Source organism: Aspergillus wentii, assembly GCF_001890725.1.
Source record: "Aspergillus wentii DTO 134E9 unplaced genomic scaffold ASPWEscaffold_2, whole genome shotgun sequence".
Lineage (NCBI taxonomy): Eukaryota > Fungi > Ascomycota > Eurotiomycetes > Eurotiales > Aspergillaceae > Aspergillus > Aspergillus wentii.
Window position 1 is genome coordinate 4,220,015 of NW_024467833.1, and position 18,604 is coordinate 4,238,618.

General features: G+C 47.4%; 3 protein-coding genes across 3 annotated transcripts; 1 reads left to right on the forward strand and 2 right to left on the reverse strand.

Moving 5' to 3' along the window:
• Positions 1-800: 800 nt before the first annotated feature.
• On the reverse strand, positions 801-6,133 carry pxa1 (putative peroxisomal ABC transporter (PXA1); the record flags this gene model as incomplete). Its single annotated transcript, XM_040837295.1, has 7 exons — positions 801-839; positions 968-1,912; positions 2,081-2,373; positions 2,762-2,842; positions 2,980-3,155; positions 3,620-3,621; positions 3,695-6,133. The coding sequence occupies 7 exons, from the start codon at positions 6,131-6,133 to the stop codon at positions 801-803; spliced, it is 3,975 nt and encodes a 1,324-aa protein (XP_040693343.1).
• A 3,359-nt stretch (positions 6,134-9,492) lies between these two features.
• psrA (putative general stress response phosphoprotein phosphatase Psr1/2) lies at positions 9,493-15,358 on the forward strand (the record flags this gene model as incomplete). Its single annotated transcript, XM_040827767.1, has 9 exons — positions 9,493-9,589; positions 9,670-10,829; positions 10,891-11,143; positions 11,204-11,399; positions 13,805-14,070; positions 14,162-14,193; positions 14,452-14,748; positions 14,808-14,882; positions 14,936-15,358. The coding sequence occupies 9 exons, from the start codon at positions 9,493-9,495 to the stop codon at positions 15,356-15,358; spliced, it is 2,799 nt and encodes a 932-aa protein (XP_040693344.1).
• Positions 15,359-16,645: 1,287 nt separating this feature from the next.
• On the reverse strand, positions 16,646-17,393 carry ASPWEDRAFT_169505 (uncharacterized protein; the record flags this gene model as incomplete). Its single annotated transcript, XM_040830470.1, has 2 exons — positions 16,646-17,167; positions 17,253-17,393. 2 exons carry the CDS (start codon positions 17,391-17,393, stop codon positions 16,646-16,648), a joined length of 663 nt encoding a protein of 220 aa, XP_040693345.1.
• Positions 17,394-18,604: the final 1,211 nt, after the last annotated feature.

Consider the following 18,604-nt stretch of genomic DNA (forward strand, 5'->3'; position numbering starts at 1 on the left):
CATAAACAACGCGGCGAAAGATACACAGGCGGACCCTTTACATGATCCTCAAGAAAAGGAATCGGATCTTGTCCATTCCTTCGATACAAGTCTGCTATTTTCCTTGCAAGCGGTACATCCTGCGGTCTATACCTCAAAAACCTCCACCTACAGTCATTATCCCACCTCCTGGAAAGCCCTAATATATACACCGGAAGAATGACAGCAGCCGCGTCCTGCGTGTGAGCTGTTTCATAGTCGTACTTGTTATTGTTGAGGTCGAGTGCGAAATAAGTGTGCCGATGCCATACTTCGATAGCGAGAAGAACGTGGTGGCGTGTCTTTGCGTTCGTTGACCATTCTTCCGTGAATTCTTGGAGGTCGATCGTTGATGTTTTGTAGTCTTGGGAGGTCGCCGAGGATGCGGATTGAGGGGCTTTGGTCGAGGGCGTGGAGGATTTGGTGGGTTATTCCATTTGTTGTTGGAGTTGACATGTTGATGCAGAAGAGTAGGGAGGTTGGGGGAAAGACTCTTTGATATGTACGAGTTTCAAAGGCTACCTCATGTGACCTGTTACTGATCAGGCAAGGGTCGTTGGGGGGAATATGAAGTACAATCAGAAGTAATCTTCACTTTGAACCTATAATACAAATGATGAAAAGGATCGCCCATTTTGGTCTTTATAAATGTGAGAGAAAAGCTTCCGCGCCAGTCGCTATAAGCCCATGTTCTTTCAAACGCCCCATTTATATAAACAAGAATAGATAGGTGGTAGGTAGTAGGTATCGACGGAAAATTAACGAGGATATTAATGAGATATTCAGATCAGCCAAACTTCGTCCGCTTCGATTCTCGCTCGCTGTCAGGGACATAATCGCCTTCTTCGGTCTCTACTGTTCCTCCCCGGACATATACAGGTGTAGAAAAGTCTTCTGATTCAGAATCTTCATCCGCAGGACGCGCGCTTCCTTCATCAGCAGAGCTGACGACATTGCTCGCGTCCCCGCCTAGCCCGGTAGCGACGAGTTTGCTGGTCTTGCGAACCTCGGCAAAGGTGGATTTCGACTTGACGACTGGTCGTCCGATGTCGCCAGGGATCCTGGCATCTCGGAGCTCGGCTGGGGTTGCGATACCATCCATGACTTTGAGGTTTGCTCGCCACATTTTGAGATTACGCGCTTCGCTGTACTGGCCGACGTCTTCTCCGTTGAGAGAGTCGATCGCTAGTGTTTGGGTCCGGTAGTCGCCCCAGAACCAATGTTTGCCTTCGGGGATCCGTTCGTCGGTTTTTCGTGAGTATTCTCTTCCGATTATTACGCCGGGTAGTTCGTTGCCGAGAGAGAGGGATCCGAATAGCAGCTGCATGGCATCCGGTTCATAGCATCGGCCGATAATCATATCTTGTGAGATGACTACCGTTTTGCCTGAATAGACACTGTACCATTCGCCATATCCGCTCATGCCAACCTGTTGGAATGCACTGACGACCTCGTCATGTGTCAAGGCGTGCAGTGGCTGCATCTTGTCTCCTTTCATATAAGCGCGAAGGGAGTTGGTGGTGTAAACTTTGCCTTTGAGGCGGACTCGATAGTTTTCTGCTAGTTGTTCCGACTTGGCATCATCAACACATTGCACGAGTTGGAGCTGAATCTCATCGATGATCATGACGTCTGTTACATTTGCCAGCCGGGAGCTGTCTGCTTTGTAGCGATCTGGTTTCAAACGAACGGCATCACCAACAACCAACAGTTCCGCTCCAAGAAAGATACCTCGGCAGTAGATCCTCGCGTCGGGCCAAGTTCCTTTGATATGATATCTGTCCAGCAGGCTGAAGGAAGACATGACCGTCAAGGCATATTCAATCGATGGATGCAGCTTTTCTCGCGGGGTGCCCTGCAAAAAGAGCTCGAAGGCGTTGAATGGCTTGATGCACTTTAATGGAACATACTTGGAATGTAATGAGTAGCTCTTATCGGAACTGTGAGGGTCTGGAAAGGTCTCGACGCGGAACCCCGAGTAATTAACCTGCCAGTCTTTGCTGGACGTCTCGACTAGGTCTTGAAGTATAGTGTCTTCTTTGTCTGAGGCCTGGCCAATGACACCTGCACGCCATTTGGGGTCGCCCAGCCATCGGTCTTCATCAGGAGAGTATATCTGCGGGCGCTTGCTTTCTGGATTCCAAACCAACTCGCCGTCGAGAAGAGGCACCCAAAGTACAATCTCACCTGCCCGAGGGATATAAGAAGGCTGCATATTCAGCTTCTCTAAATATTCTTCCAGTCTTGTTTTCTCTGCTCGCCAATCTATGCTCTCTGGCTCTGTAATCTCCTGGTCCAATCTCCCAGTTGCTCTGAGCTTCATGATGGCCATTTTATACACGTCGGGTGTTCCTTCTTTATCAAGGATAGACTTCTTTACCGGTCTTCCAACAGGCCTACCGGGAGGTCTCCCAACCGGTCTCATGAGACTTTTATTGGTATTATTGTTAGGTTTGCCAGGCGGTCTGCCCTGTCGTACAATACCATCTGTTTGATTTTATTAATACTGAACAAGTACGCAATACTGCGAAGTAAACTGACCTTTCCTCTTTGCTGCTTTTTCGCAATTAAAACATTTGCATGGCGAGGTCCCACCTGTCATCAAGTGATAGAAGTGCGGGAAAAATGTTTTGGTCGACTGAAAGTATCCAACTGGATGGCCATAAAGAAATTTGTCACGCTGCACCAGAGATGGATGGATTAGAAAAGCAAGCCCGAAGATCCTAACTCAGGCTTCACGGACTTACCATATCAGGGTTCGTCTTGCGTGGTCTATCTAGCAATGCGTAACCTTCTGGCAACCGATCCAGCGAGTACACCGCTCCTTTAGATAACCCAATGTCAGCAAAGCTAAAGACACCAGCAAAAAACAAAACAACCGAAGACAGGCAATGGATAACAGGAAGTCCCAAAGAGCAAAATGAAAGAACAACGCATGATTTCCAGAAAAGCAATACACACCCTGTTCATAAGCCCCAATCTCCTCCAACCACTGCTTCGCGAGCAATATCCGCCAGCTGCGATCATCTGACAACGCCCATCGTTCTTCAGTAGGCCATCTTTCCTGATCCCCATCACTAAACGACTGATCAATGGGGATTATGATGATATTGTCGTCCTCTTCGGAGTCTTCCATGCTGGACATCACGTAGATATGTAAGACGGGGTTTCAGAGTTCCAAGACTGACTTGACTGTCAGTGAGTGAGTGTCGTCGTCCTGAGGATCAGCGCCGTGTTGATTATGTACCATTTACCCTAATGGGGTAGTGGATCTGGCATGAATGCTGGGGAGAAAGGGGAAATATTAAGAAGGGGTATCTTGAAGAAAACAATAGTATCTTTCTATCTCTCTTTTGAGGTTGGGTTGGGGATGATGGTTTGGATGTTATTTCTTTGTATGTCGCGTCGTTGAAGTGGGTTGGGGTCATGTGACCTGGGTGAATACAACAGTGAAGATGAAGGTATTCCTAACAATAAGCAAAAGACAATAACCAAGATATTGTTCTGCTGGAGATATGAAGCGGAACGGAAAATAGATAATAAAATCAATCATACGGTTGGTATTATCTATTCCAACTACATCAAGCATATATGTACATACATCTCAACATCAAATCCCGAATCGTCAATATTGCTAAACCATTGTTCAAGAGCTCTCGGTTTCAACCTCCACTACTCGCCCTTCCTCTGATACAGATTCCTCATACGACGGCGGAGAAAGTTCACCCTCCTCAACCCAGACCTTATGCAACTCCTTATCAATCTCCTCCCGGCGTTGCTTCCACTCATCCACCTTGTCCAACCGCTTGCGCAGTTCTTGCAGCTCCTTCTCAACGCCCATCTTCTCTTTCTCTGTGCCAATTCTTTCAAACTCCCACTGTTCTCCTTCAACTCCAAGGCCCAGCGTGAGGTTGTAGGTGTGGTATTTCTTCAAAGACGCGCGCGTTGATATCGTAATCAGGGTTATTCCCTTCTCCTTTGCCCGTTCATAGAGCAATCCCTCGACGTCGGAAGACACCGCGGAGGTTCCTTCGTCAAGGAAAGCGTAGCGAGGTTCGTGGTATAGAAGTCGAGCGATGGCCATTCGCTGTTTCTCTCCACCACTGAAAACGTCTTTCCACTCCTTGCGAGAGTTCCATCCACCTTCACGAGCCGGGAGATAGCCCAGGTGGGCATCATCCAGAACCTTTTGCAGATTGGCGTCTGTTTCGCCTCTCTCGTGCATATCTATCTCGGTGTGAGGGTAGATAACTTGATCGCGGAGGGTGCCCACGCTGAGATAGGGGCGCTGGGGAAGGAACATGATGCCGTCGAGTCCAAATCCTCTGGGTCGACTGACCAGACCCCGATACACTGGCCACAGACCGGCGATGATTCGAGGGATTGCGGACTTTCCAACACCATTTGACCCAGAGATGAGGAGGTGGTCACCAGAGTGTACAATAAACGATAAAGATTCGACGAGCTCATCGCCTCCAAGGGGGTAGAGTGACGGAGCAGCAATCGGGACCTGCTCAAGACGGACTCCGTCAAATCCATTGTGAATGGTTCCCTGTGCATCGGCCAGAGAGTATAGTTCAGGGTGAGATCCAGGAGGAGGGTAATAAGCGTTGGCATGAACCCTGTGAAGCGTTGAGATGAGCGTATACACCCGCGAGGTGTATCCTGCCAATTCCGAAATATCCTTGATACTGTACATCATCCGACCACCGGCATCTGCTAGCGACAGCATCAAGCGTTTGTTCGTGATGAATTCCTTCATACGGCCCCGTTCACGACCCGTATCCTCAGATGCATCGGCCAACTCCATGGCGCCACCTACACCTCCCCAGGCAGGGAGGAAAACAGGCAAGGAAGTAATGAGGTAGCCAAAGGCGGACCAAGCGTACTTCAATATGATATCTTCCAAGATATTGTAGCGGATCTTGAGACTGTAAATTCCTTCCATCCACCTTTGGAGTTCCTTAAAGCTTCTCATAAGGAATACCCGTTCAATATCTGCACCGCCATAGAAGGAAATCTCTTCAGCGTTGGCAAGCAATCTGGAATGCAGACCTCTAAAGTCACCTTCTCTCTTGCCCTCGACAGCCTTGAGTTTTCCAAACGGAGGTGACAGCTTCCTAAGGACGATTGCTGTGCTGAAATAACCGGTGAGAATTCCAGTCAGAGCCAAAGGTCCCAGCGAGCGGTAGAGCTGGTAATTGAACACGAAAAGATCAACCAAAGGCTTTCCCATGGAAGAATAAAGAGCTGCAGATGCCGAGCAGAAAAGTGTGAGGTCCTGCGTGATAAACTGATCTGCTCCTTGCTCAATACCACCATCCAAGTTCATTAATTTATAGTAATTGTTATTGTCCGTGAGATAGAGATCGTGAACGTATCTGGTAAGTCGAGTTCGGAAGGCGATGGACACCTTTGACTGGAGGAATTTAATCATGGCGTTGGTATAAGAGGCAAGAGTCCCGATTCCACACCATTTGAGGATACCCCATGTCAAGGCCCGTCCTTTGCCCGCAACGAGATCCCTCACAAGCTCACCATCTAATCTAGCGATTAAAAGCGACAGATATGTTCTCAGTAATAGAAACACACCATGGCTCATCAAAAGCCCTGTTTCTTTGCTACCCCATCGGGGCACCATGATACTACCGAGGCTGAGAAACTGGTGCAGAAATGCCAGGTTCAGCCCGGGTTTCGTCGTCGGTGGTGGAATCTGGGACGCAGATTCTCCATCTCCAACGCCAGCAGCAGCCGGGGGGTTGAGAAACAGTCTTCGATGCGCATCGAATGTTGTAGGCTTCGTCGGGTTTATCTTAACCTTCGACGTCATAGACCCCTTATACGGCACATAAATGGTACGCGATCCATCCTTTCCCCTGATGCCAGAGTTCCGGCGTAGCAACCGTCTGCCTTGGGCACGATCCCTTGCCCTTTTCCGGAACCAGTTATAACCTCCATATCCACTCCCTATGATGGAAAGAAACAGTGCGATCGTGGCGACGAGTCTGGCTGTCTTGGATGAACGCTTGATCCGGGAGCGAAACCGTTCGGTATAGGAGACGAATAGCGCAACGAGGGGATCCTGTCGGGACCGAAGCGTAGACTGAGCGGCCATTATGCTTTCCGGTATGTCACAGAGCTTTATTGAGATATTCTTGCGTCCTCTGTTACAGGGCTTCTGCCTCGGAGATAGCTGGCATTCTTAGACAGGTGCGTCGAGAGCCATGAGGGCGCTGTGAGACGCGAAACGTTGAGATGAAGAAGATGAAGACTTCGAGTTAGTGGATAGCAGTGAGGTAGTTGGTGATGACTTGGCCACGAGGATAGTTAGCAGCTAGCAATCGACTCAGTAGGCCGCATTATTGTGCTTATGGGGGATCATCGTCGTCGTAGCATGTGAAGACCTCGGGCCAACCGGCGAAGTGGCGGCGTCTCACGTGCAAGTCCCCGGACCTCACTGTCCCATTCCCCAGACTACCCCAGGACAATGATTATATTGCTCCATGGTTAGCATGGGATTATTCTATTGGTAAATGAGAGCCTTTCTTTTTGAAGTGACTGCATTGAGCTTCAGGCAGTGAGTCTAAGTACTCTCGCTATCTGGAGTTTGTTTCTATCCACAATACCCCAAACACCCCGCTCTTGCTAGCATACACAACCCAGGAATCTTGTATATAGCACCAGAACTCCATAAGGTCCATATTGGACTTTCATATCTGGAGTATTTTCTCCCGTATCAACATTGTTATATATTTGTTTCTCCAGCTACGAGAAATCATCTCCGGACTATCCCCGGTATGACGTGTGACATCATCTCCGCTTTGATTGTCCACCTTTGTGACCTTACAGTCGCAGGGGACACACACCATTATTTGCCAAGGGCCCAATGCAAGAAGTAGGGTAGGTGTGGAGGGTGTATGTGAATATCATCTAGAAAATAATGATAATATGAGCTACTCGAGACTTGGTATCTCAAAATATCTATGGTATCCACTCGGAGTATAACCGACAGCAAAATATAGAATCATGCCATATGAAGTATGACCTATTGCCTACTACACCTAACGGCCGTTGATACCTAAGGCAGGCATCAAAAAAGAAATAGACACCCTACTACTCCGTACACAGTAATCGAATCATAGAACACAGTCATACAGACACAGCATGACTATAGACACTTTCACACTAACCGGTCTAAGTAGTAGATAATACTGAACCCTGTCGAGTGGATGCCGCTCGCTCAAATCACCAACATCCAAGAATCTTCAACCTGCACGAGGCATGTTTGCCGCAAATCCTTCATTGGCTTCACGGATGCTGTGCGCCCTGTCCCCCGCGTAAGCGCCCAGTTGCCTTGATCATGCATTGTACATCGTCCTAGGACGTAAAGGGATAAGGTCAATTAGGCTGGTAACCGGTATGAATATTAGTGCTGTGGTAATTTTATTATTATTTGATTTGTCTTACATACTCCGTAATGGCATTCGAAAATAAGCGCCCTGACATTCAAATGATCCTGAACCATGTAATGTAAGTCGGCCATGGCCCCCACATCCAGATACCTTGGGAGATTATTGGTATGTGTCAATGTGGCATAGTAACCCGGATCCTGACTTGTACATACTACAGTTGGCAATCAGGGATAGCCGCATATTCATTCCTGTGGTGGTTGCATGATGATTATCTAGTCAACTCAATCTTTTCCTTTTTTCCCCAGACTGCTTGTTTGCACGGACCTAGTCCGAGGATTGATACTGGACTGATGCATATACCCAATTCGAGCATGAATTGGAACTATTGTGGACTGGAGCCAAAAACTAGTGATTTTCCCGCAATTAACAAAAAAAAAAAAAGCCCGGCTGCGGTCGAATGATACACAGTAATCGGCCGACGATGGCCGTCCTGCCCCCTAAAAAACCAGGATGTAAAATGGCACACTCCATCGTCCTGAAATGGATTGACCGCGGGTTGGTTCACGGCTAAAATGGACGGGGCCAATCAGGGGTGAGAAGACAAGAACCTGGGAGATAACGCGATCGACTGGATGGAGACGGCAAAGACCATGCCTCTTAATAATTGGCTGATTGCGATGTTCAGCACTTTTAACTAACTAAGTGGAGGTTAGCAGGGTCCATTTAGTGGTCAAGGATCTGAGAATTAAGGGCGTATTGATTTCAAGATCCTGTATCATCACATCCATATCCATTTTCCATATATTTACGGAGTATAAAAGATATTGAGTGATATCCTCAGGAGTACATAGGAGATAGTGGCTAGCAAGAGCAATTGATAAATGCACAATTATAAATCAAACATATCAGATCAGAATCAGTCATCTTCCCATCCCTGTTGTTTCTCCCCAATTTCACTCGCCTCATTTCACCAAAACCCAAACAAGACCGGCTTCCTTAGGCGTCGACTGCTTATAACCACGCCAGAAGGCATTGATTGCCCTCTCCATCGTCCATTTATCCTAGATACTCCGTACCCAACTTGATATTCAATTTAATAATAAACTAACAGTAATACCAAAAATACCAGTTACTGACGGCCCCAATTTCTGCAGCCCTGCACCCTTGGTCCAGAACCTGCGCTTGTGTTTCCCCCCCATACAGTCCGTAAGAGCAAAGCGGTGCGTGCCTCGTTTTCCTCGTTTCGCGCGCTCTCTGTTTCTCTCCCTCTCCCTCTTCTCACTCTCACCTGTCTATTACTTCCCTCTCTTTCTTTTCTCTCTCCCCTTTCTTATTTCTTGGATTGTTGGCCATCCAGGAAATTTAGAAAGATCTGCCACCATTTTTTCGTGCATCATTGCCCGACAGAAAAAGAGCAGAGAAAAAAAAAAAAAAAAAGAGTTAATCAGGACAAATAGTGCCCGCCCGTAAGAAAGTTACCTTACCACAAAACCCTCCATCGTCAACACACACACAGCATACATACACACACCACCGCAGATCAACAACCTTGACATCCCATCATCTGCTTCGCATTCCCACGCATTGGAGGGCAAACCTGGCCATCTTCCCCATCGGCCTATCATCTCCGAGTTCGAGGAACAACCCTGTTTACCACGTGACATCCCCGACTTGCCCTCTGCTACTTCCAACCCATCTCTACCTTACCCCGACCGTGATCGTCTTCAACCCTCATTACCTTCTTCGATTCTCCTTCGGCCTGTTGTCGCATATGCTCCTCTCTTGACTCTCCCGTTGCTAGGAACTACAAGGGCGGAATCGCTATTGACGAGCTTTGGTGCTGTGCACTAGCCTCATTTAAGGCGGTGGCCCGAGAGAGCTAAGCACTACTTGACCTACTTATCCAGGAGGCGAGCCTTTCACCTTTCAGCCGCCTCTCACCTCTCGGCGGAAACAACACCCTGGTGGTTGTCGAGCGTGTGTTCTGACGTGCACATCGCATCTCAATCCATTTCTTCTTGAATCTGTTCTTGTTTTCGCGATAATCGCCCCGCTACCCCCAATGCTTGGAGGGAGCCCGGAGCGTGATTCCTCCCCGTCTGCTCCGACAACTACTGGAGAAGCATCCATGCCTATCGCATCGACTCATCAAGAGTCAAGTGAGTCTACCCAATTACCGCCCTTGTGTTTCCTTCTTTAGAAATTTCCAGTTTACTAAATGATGCTCTCTCCTTATTAGACCCTGAATCTTCGCCTCAAGGCCATGCTGGTGGCAATGATGCGTCGCGTTTAGAATCCTCCGAGCTTGCACCATCATCCGCATCTGCCCAGTCTCCCGAAGGCGCTTCTGCAGCTGCAGACTCGGCCGATCCTGCGAAGAAACACCATTTTCTCCTGCCCATTCCATCGCGATCTTCTTTGAAAGCCGACAAGCAATCGACATTGGACAATGCCCAGGAAGCCTCTCACGATGACTCCGAAAACACACTTCGAGGTTCGAAGAGAAGCTTGCTAAAGGGGCGGAGGGATAGGAGTCGTGGGAGTAGCCGGAGATCTCGGCGACAGAACCAAGATGCGCCCAACGGGGAGGAGCAAAAATCGGCGGCGGCCTCCGACTTGCAGGACTCCAAGTCCGAAAAGAAGGGCAAGGTTTCATCCAAGTTCTTTGCTTTCTTAAGCTGTTGCTCGTCCTCGAACGTCGATGCCGAAGATCCTTCTGTCCCGCCAAAGAGAACAATGAAACGGACATCGACTTCGAATAGACAGTCTACCCCCGAGAAACCAGACGCTACTGCCGGTGACTCGAGCACGGAGTCCAAGGAGCCAAACTACTACGGAGAGGAGAAGCCCAACTCGACTCTTACTTCGGACAAACCTCAATCCCAGATTGACGAAAAGTCTAGCCCCCGGGGACAAGGCTCGCAGTTGGACGGCGCCGCCGGTCAGCCTGAATCCGATAATATCCAGGCTTCTTCTCAGAACAACCACGTTGAAGAACAACCCTCGAAAATTTCCCAGAATGCTCCAGTTCTTCCCCCGGTCGCTGCATCTTTCACGGAGGAAGACTCTGCCCACAAGTTAAATGAGCATGCTGCTGGTTCAAGTACAACTCCAGCAGAGGAAATTCCCTCAGACGATATCGATGGAGCTGTCGTGAAACCACCCTTGCCCGAACTCGACGACAGAGAGGAGACAAAAGACTCTTCACATGAAGAAGAAGCAACTAGATTTCCTGTCGATTTGCCACCACCACCCCCAATCGTTCCTTCGGGGAAGCAAGCTTCTGCCGTTCACGAAGAAGGGCCAGGCTGGCTGCTGCCCCCTGCTGTTCCCCACTTGAAAGACCGAAAGTGCCTTGTTCTTGATTTGGACGAAACGCTTGTTCACAGTAGCTTCAAGGTAAATATCTTTCCCACTTATGATCCGCAAGCGGAATTCCCAGCTAAATCATTTGCCGCAGGTTCTCGAGCGCGCTGACTTTACAATCCCCGTCGAAATCGAGGGCCAGTATCACAATATATACGTGATCAAGCGACCTGGTGTCGACCAATTTATGAAGCGGGTCGGAGAACTGTACGAAGTGGTTGTGTTCACAGCATCTGTGTCCAAGTATGGTGATCCTTTGTTGGATCAATTGGACATCCACAACGTCGTGCACCACAGACTCTTCAGGGACAGCTGCTACAACCACCAAGGAAACTATGTCAAGGTTGGTTTCCGAAGCATCCTCTAGCACCTATCTCTTACTAATGGCATACAGGATCTCTCCCAAGTTGGCCGTGACCTTCGAGAGACGATCATCATCGACAATTCTCCCACCTCGTATATATTCCATCCTCAACACGCGATACCCATCAGCAGCTGGTTCTCTGACGCTCACGATAACGAGCTTCTTGATCTGATTCCTGTTCTTGAGGACCTTGCTGGTGACCAAGTTAAAGACGTCAGTCTGGTTCTCGACATTTCATTGTGATGTCTGTACTCGATACCTCTTCTCGCGCGGTATTCCCATTTAGAGCGTGTTTGATTTTGGCCTTTTTCTTTTGTTTTTGAGGGTTTCGTTATGTCACCAAAAAAAGAGCAAGATTCTGCCTGATTTTTTGTTTTATCTGCCCTTTGCGCTTTTGTTTAACCATACACCGACAACTTTGGCTCTGCCTTTCCATCTTCCCGCTTCCCCAGATAAGAGAAGCGTGGGATAGAAACAAGTCGTGTCGAAGTCTATAAATTTGGAGACGGTCCCAGGATGTATTTATTGCATTTCTTGACATCTCAGAGTCGGCCCCAATGTTGTGTTTGATTCCCCTTGCAGTGCATCGGCTGTTTTATTGATTGTGACCATTTTCCTGTGCTCCTAGCGAGCTGATACCTCTTTCCTTGCCTTTTTCGTTTCTCTTTTTGATTTCGTTTTATTCCACTGTTTTTCTCCCATTATTATCTTGTGATCCCCCTTTGCATTCTGCAGGCGTCTGTCTGGCCATCAGCTAATATTACGCTGATATCATGTATACGCTCCACTGCTTACATTCTCTCTCTTACCCCCTTTTCTTTTCTCTCTTTTCTCCCTCTTATCTAATCGCTCCACAGAGGCGTGATACTACTACTGTCTCATCTCATACTCCTTGAATCTGTGATCATCACCAAGACCAAGCGTCTTTTTCTGACATGATTTGTTTTCTTTGGACACCCCCTTACTGTTCCTGGCACTTCTCATAGTTCTTCTGTTCTACTGATTTGGTACTCTTGATTATTGTTGCAATGTATATGTACTTCATCAGCTGTGGCGCTCGTGCTGTACATAAAAGCGTTCGCATTCAGAATCAGCATCTTGTTTTACTAGCCGAAATATCAAACAATCAATCATTAAGTGTTTAAAATTTTAAAGTTGCTCAAACCATGGCCCTTAGAGGAAACAAATAAAGGCGTTTCATTGTTATCTAACAACTACCTTATACACTCGCAGTTATCCTAAATTTTCACTCTTGCAATTGGTAACAGCAAAGCTGCATAGTTTCGTCTATCTAGAGGTAAACAGTATCCGCACTGCTATTCCAATTTCACTGAGACAATCATCGAGACAGCTGTTGTATCGCTAACGAAGGCGAGTCCTACGAGTCCGGTTCCTGAACCCAGCTCCAGCACTCGTAGTGTCTTCTCGGCCTTGGAAGAGGTTGCTTCGGAGGGGACTAGCCGCGGTGTGGACTCGACAAGACTGTGAAGGCGAGCAGAGAGGAGGTAAGGATACCCGGGTTGTCGGCGGCCAAGGTATTTCGCTACCTTAGGACCCTCATAGGTAAGGCTGCCATTAATCGAGGTATCCTTCAAACCCTCAGGTAAAAGCCAAGGTGAATCCGTTACCCAGCCCTTATAGGAATGAGTAAAGGTGTGGATAATTCCCATTGATTGAAACGTAAAAGGAATGACTGGTATTGTTTCTATCTAACAATTTCCCAGCGTACGCCACAAGACATTGGCAATGATCTGTAATAACTGTCTATACTTCTCAAATTGAGCATTTTTCTACCAGTCATACTGCCCAGCTCCCATTCTGCATGTTCATTCCACTAATCTGACCCTTCGCTATCTCCCAGGAATGAACCCGTGGGAATCTCCGACAATGACGAATCTGTCTATACTCATCCATTGATCACGTCGTATGCTCTCCTGAGGCCTTTTGGGGGATGTGCTTTATCACATCCGCTTGGCCCTCAGGGATATCGTTTTGGAGAGTTATGTATTTTGAGACAATGGCTTCGTATCGGTCTATCAGCACCTGGTTGTTCGTGTTCGCATACATTTTCGCGTGTAGATCGAACTCGGTTCGATACTCGGAGTAGTATGGTTCAGAGGTTCGTTCATATCTTTGCTGGCCATCTCCACATCGGTATAGCGTGAGCGACGTTGTGATCGACATAATTTAAGAAAAAAGTTGATGAACCGAATAGTAATTTGGGAGTCGAGACACACGAGGTCCGAGTGGAGCAGTCCATTCTTTCAGTGGAAGTGCGTGACATAGGATGGTAGTGAAGATGGAGAGAATACCTGGCCAGGATCTCTTAAAAACGCACGCATGTCAACTAGACGGCAATGCTGCAGGGTGTGCTAAAGACAACTTGATGATGCAGAATGTTTGATTAAATAGATCTTGATCGTGAAGGGAAAGAGATACTTGGGGAATAGAAGAGGACAACTTCAAGGTAAAAAACATTATGGATGGATGTTTGGGGGGGACATCATCTTCCTTCTTAAGTTGCAGATATGGAGGGTGCACCTAATTAACTAACCTTGATCTTATTCCATTAATGACCTACTCCTCATTCACCCCAGAGCAAATTCAATAATATACATCTTGTCGCGCGTACGTTCCGACCCAGTTCCCAATGTTCCATCCGCCGAAAAGCTCCCCGCACCGCACCTCCGTCACTCCTCCACCTCCGAACAAAAAACGACCCCCGAAACGCGCATCAATCAAACCAAACCGCAACCATGAAAGATAGCAAAGGCTGGGACGGAAAGCTCCGAGTCGAACCCAAAGAAAATGCGAATGCGAGTGCCGTGATCACGAACCCTGAGGCGCTGGAAGACCCGGATTATTCTGACCCCGACGCGCCGCCGGTTGAGGAGATTGAGGCCGATGAGGGTATGTTTGCTTTTTTTGCTGCTGGGGATTATATTCTAGGGATAGGATGGGTTTGGATTATATCGAGAAGATTTCTGACTTATTGGTGTAGATCTACTCGAGGACGAGGATCCAGATGTCGAAGTATGTTACCCAGGACTGGATGTGACTTTTTTCTCTCCGATTCGTGCGGTTGGACTTACGGGGATTTCTTTTAGGATATCGATCTTGTACACTTGCGCATAAGTTCTGTTCCATCTTTGCATTTGGAACGGTTTCAAAAGCTTCAGGTAAGTTATTATCCTCCATTTTGCTCAAGCCGTGAAAGCGGAAGAGAAAAGACAACACAACACAACACAGCAACGCACAAAAAAGACATTAACTAACAACATCTTGTCACAGAGATTATGCCTTCGACAAAACCAGATATCGCGCATTGCCCTGCCACCGGATATCGCCCCGACGCTGACGGAGCTCGATTTCTACGATAACCTCATTGGGCACATCAAGGGTCTCGATGAGTTCACGAACCTGACCACTTTGGATCTCAGCTTTAACAAGATCAAACATATTAAGAACATTGCGCATCTGAAAAAGTTGACGGATCTTTATTTTGTGCAGAATAAGATATCAACGATAGAAGGGCTGGAGGGACTGGATAAATTGAGGAATTTGGAATTAGGCGCGAATAGGATTAGAGTGAGTATTCCTGTTTTCCTGGCTTCTGGCTCTTGATCGTTGGCTGATGGTTTCTGCAGGAAATTGAGAACCTCGAAACTTTGAAATCGTTGGAGGAGATATGGCTTGGAAAGAATAAGATTGTTGAAATGAAGGTATGTCGCCAATCCCAGATCAGATCATCAGATGAAATACTGACATCCCCCAGAACCTCGATAGCCTCACCAACCTCAAAATCATCTCCATCCAATCAAACCGCCTCACCAAAATCTCCGGCCTCTCCTCTCTCAAGAACCTCGAAGAGCTCTACATCTCCCACAACCTCGTCACAGACCTCAGCGGCCTCGAGAACAACACCAACCTGCGCGTCCTTGATTTCTCAAACAACCAAGTCTCCAAGCTGGAACATCTATCCCACCTAACGCATCTCGAGGAGCTATGGGGGTCAAACAATCAACTCTCAAGCTTTGACGAGGTTGAGCGCGAGCTCAAGGACAAGAAGGAATTGCAGACGGTTTACTTTGAGGGAAACCCGCTGCAGACAAAGGGGCCGGCCGTCTATAGGAATAAGGTCAGGTTGGCGATACCGCATATTGCGCAGATTGATGCGACGTATGTACGAGTTGTTTGAGTTATTGGAATTATGTATGACGTGTGAATGTGAATCATGAATTGAACCAGAGATGGCCTAAGAATATCGGAGCAGGTCCTATTGTCCACTACGAAAACGTATGAGAGAATAGGGTAGATAAACGATGAAGCTATTTCAAAGATTAACCCTAGGGTTTTTCCTTTGTGGGATCTTCATCCAGTCAACTTCCGGCACCCTAACAAAGTCCTTGTTTCCGTCATATCGTCGGCGGTTCAACATTCTGTGCCTGAAGCCATTTGTGGCGAGAAAAATAGAAGATAGGCTAAAATGTTGATGGAATTGCAATAATATACCATATACCAGCAATTCAGAATTTCTTTTGGAAACCGTCACATCACAGACCGAGGCTATAATTTGAGCATTAGCATCAGGTTTCTTGAACTCGACGTCACTGCCTGGATGACTACTAGGGTTTGCAAACCTTTGATCTGTTTGACGAGATGTTCAAATTTTGAGATGGTGCAGCTGCTTCGCGAGAGAAAATCGAAGGGACCAGACGTTAGTCCATTCCTTTAGTGGTAGAATGTTGGCGATGAACGCAAGACATGAAATCATCACGGACCAAAGTGAGAGGGTATAAGGCATTGAGGATCCATTAGGGGTGATAGTCTGTTTCCGATGAAGATTTGGTATTAGCTAAGGTCGAGGAATACGTTGAAGCACTAGGTATATTGACGGAAGACAGATTTGCTTCCTCTAGAGTACCGCTAGATCATCTCTTGAGTACTTCCTGCCCTAGGGCTTAGTTACCCAGAACGTGTAAGGGAAGGAGCATTTGAAAGTCCACTGTCTTGATAATGTTCATGGCTTTGGCCATAATACGTCTTGAGTATAGGCCATGGAGCTGCCTCGTATGTATTCTTGACTATATAGATATAAATGAGTATAAAAATAATCTTCCTGATTGCATTCTAGTTTGCGAAATATATAGCCGGCAATAATTGCGCTATCACTCTTCCCAGTGAAGGGTGGAGGGTGATGAAGGGCGAGATATCAACTGAGGCGGAGTGAATGTTCATCGAGAATATTCCCGAGATGATGCCACTTGGATGGCATTGAATAGACGCTTTGCGACTCGCATTCATCCGATGCTGTAGGCTCGGGACTCTCCTTTTACCAGAGAAGTCCAAAAGCCAATGTAAAGACCATGTAGGCGTAAACTCCACTGGACACGACCATAATACCAATCGAGCCAGCGTCCGTCATGACGAACTCGCCAAGTCGTATCATGTATGATGATTATGAACCCGTATCATCAAACCATAATCATCTCCCCTCAACATTCGCTTTCTCCTCAGCTTCACCCTCAGCCTTCGCAATTCCCTCCCGATACAACTCCATCAGCGACGTAGCTCCCAACCGCTCATTCTCCGCCTGAATTCTCCTCTTCACCCGAAACGGCATATGCTCCTTCCGGCTCATCATCCCATCTGCCAACTCCCGCAGTGGTATCTCCGTATTTTTAATCAAATCCTGGTACGGGTAGGTACTCGTGTCGATGTTGAAAGCGGTATGGTATGGATTGCGTCTGAGTGCGGATTCGTGGTTGTGGCGGGAGGGTTGGATTGTGCAGGTTAGAGTGCGGTGTCTTTCATTAACGTTGAATGTGGATTCTGTGAGCTGGGAAGATTGAGAGAAGGAGGAAGCGAAGTTGTTATTGCTGCTGCTATTATCCGGGATGGGGATCGTAAGAGGAGAGGCTTCGATTGCGCGGGTGGCCGAGTCGGGGGATTCGAAGATGGCGACTGTTGCGCGATTATGTTTGGGAGATTTGTTGGTTGTGTCGTACTATATTCAACTGTTAGTCAAGCTATAAAAGTAAAGAAATATGCGACAATTGACGCCATAATGGTGTAGTCTAGACCATGCATACCTGTAAATTCCTAAAAGTAACAACTTCCCCGAATTTCTGCAACGCAGCTAGAACCAGTTTACTCTCGCCCAAGGACCGCGAGCCTGGGTTTGTCGTGATATGGACCGATTGCGACGCGATGCGCGCAAGGGTGCTGGCCATTTTTGAATTTGGAATAATCGCGAGGTATGTAAATGGGAGGAAGAAGAGGAGTTGAAGGAGGTGTAAAACATGTTCTGGGGATAAGTAGCGGTTCTTGGCGGGCTGCTTTGGGAGGTTTTATCTGATTGGTCGGAGGACAATGTAGATCTACTACTACTACTACTACTACTACTACTACTACTACTACACATAGGTAATTCAAAGGATATTTTTGCATCATTTGTTCATTTGAGGCCATCGTCGCTTAAGCTTTAGGCATGTCGACAACTCGTGCTGGAAAGAACATTGTCTGGGAATATTCCACGCTTGGTGCGGGTATAATTGTTGCATTATCTCCTGTCAATGGCTGCTTCGAGAATGAAATGCATCATTACTGTTATTGCAGCCAGACCCTTAGGTGTGAAGCAGCTGCCTCCGGAGATTGATGCAAAAATCATCACACCCTGTTCGCTTCATATCTCCGCAAATGAACCGTTCCCTGTATCCTCGGTCTGTAGATGTAGAAATTCATGTGGTAACTACTGTAACCGTTCCTCCAATTCAGTCAATCCAAGCGAGAAGAGCCCCAAGCCAAGAGAGAAAGTAGTGCATCCAATCCAGTTCATCACCCCTCATCCAATGGGAGGAGCCTGTTTCTGCATAGGAGGAGAGGTGAAAGGATAAAAGTGATAGTGGTTTTGCATCATGGTCTCTAGGGACATTTGGTTTAGGCTTATAGTGATTGATTGAAACTAAGGCAGGTTCATACCAACATGACTGGGGATATCACTATCAAGACCATTTCATGGGCCGAGCTGGCTGGTGAACCAGACTAAAGCAAGTGGTGTCAGTATCGTCAGCAGGATATCGGCTTCACCTTAACAGCCACTGTACCTGTAGCGCATCACCATATCGGCCCGTAATGTCATCAGCCTTCCTTAAACTTGGGTCCAACAGCAATACAGCACGGTTTCAGACTAGAAATCAGCGAGCTAGAGTTATGGTAAAACCATCAGACTTACTCATAGTTGATTCGAAGCATGATCTCCTTGTCGTTGTCAGTATAGCGGGCGCGACGTTGTCCACTGGTGGAAGCGCATGGCCACGATCCCACGAGTATCCAGCATTGTTGATTCCTTATAAGCTTATGACCGTCAGAGTCACCTCCAAAGGAGGATCAGAGAGGTCTGGTGTGTCCGAGACTTGATAGTTATATTGATGCTTGAGCCAAG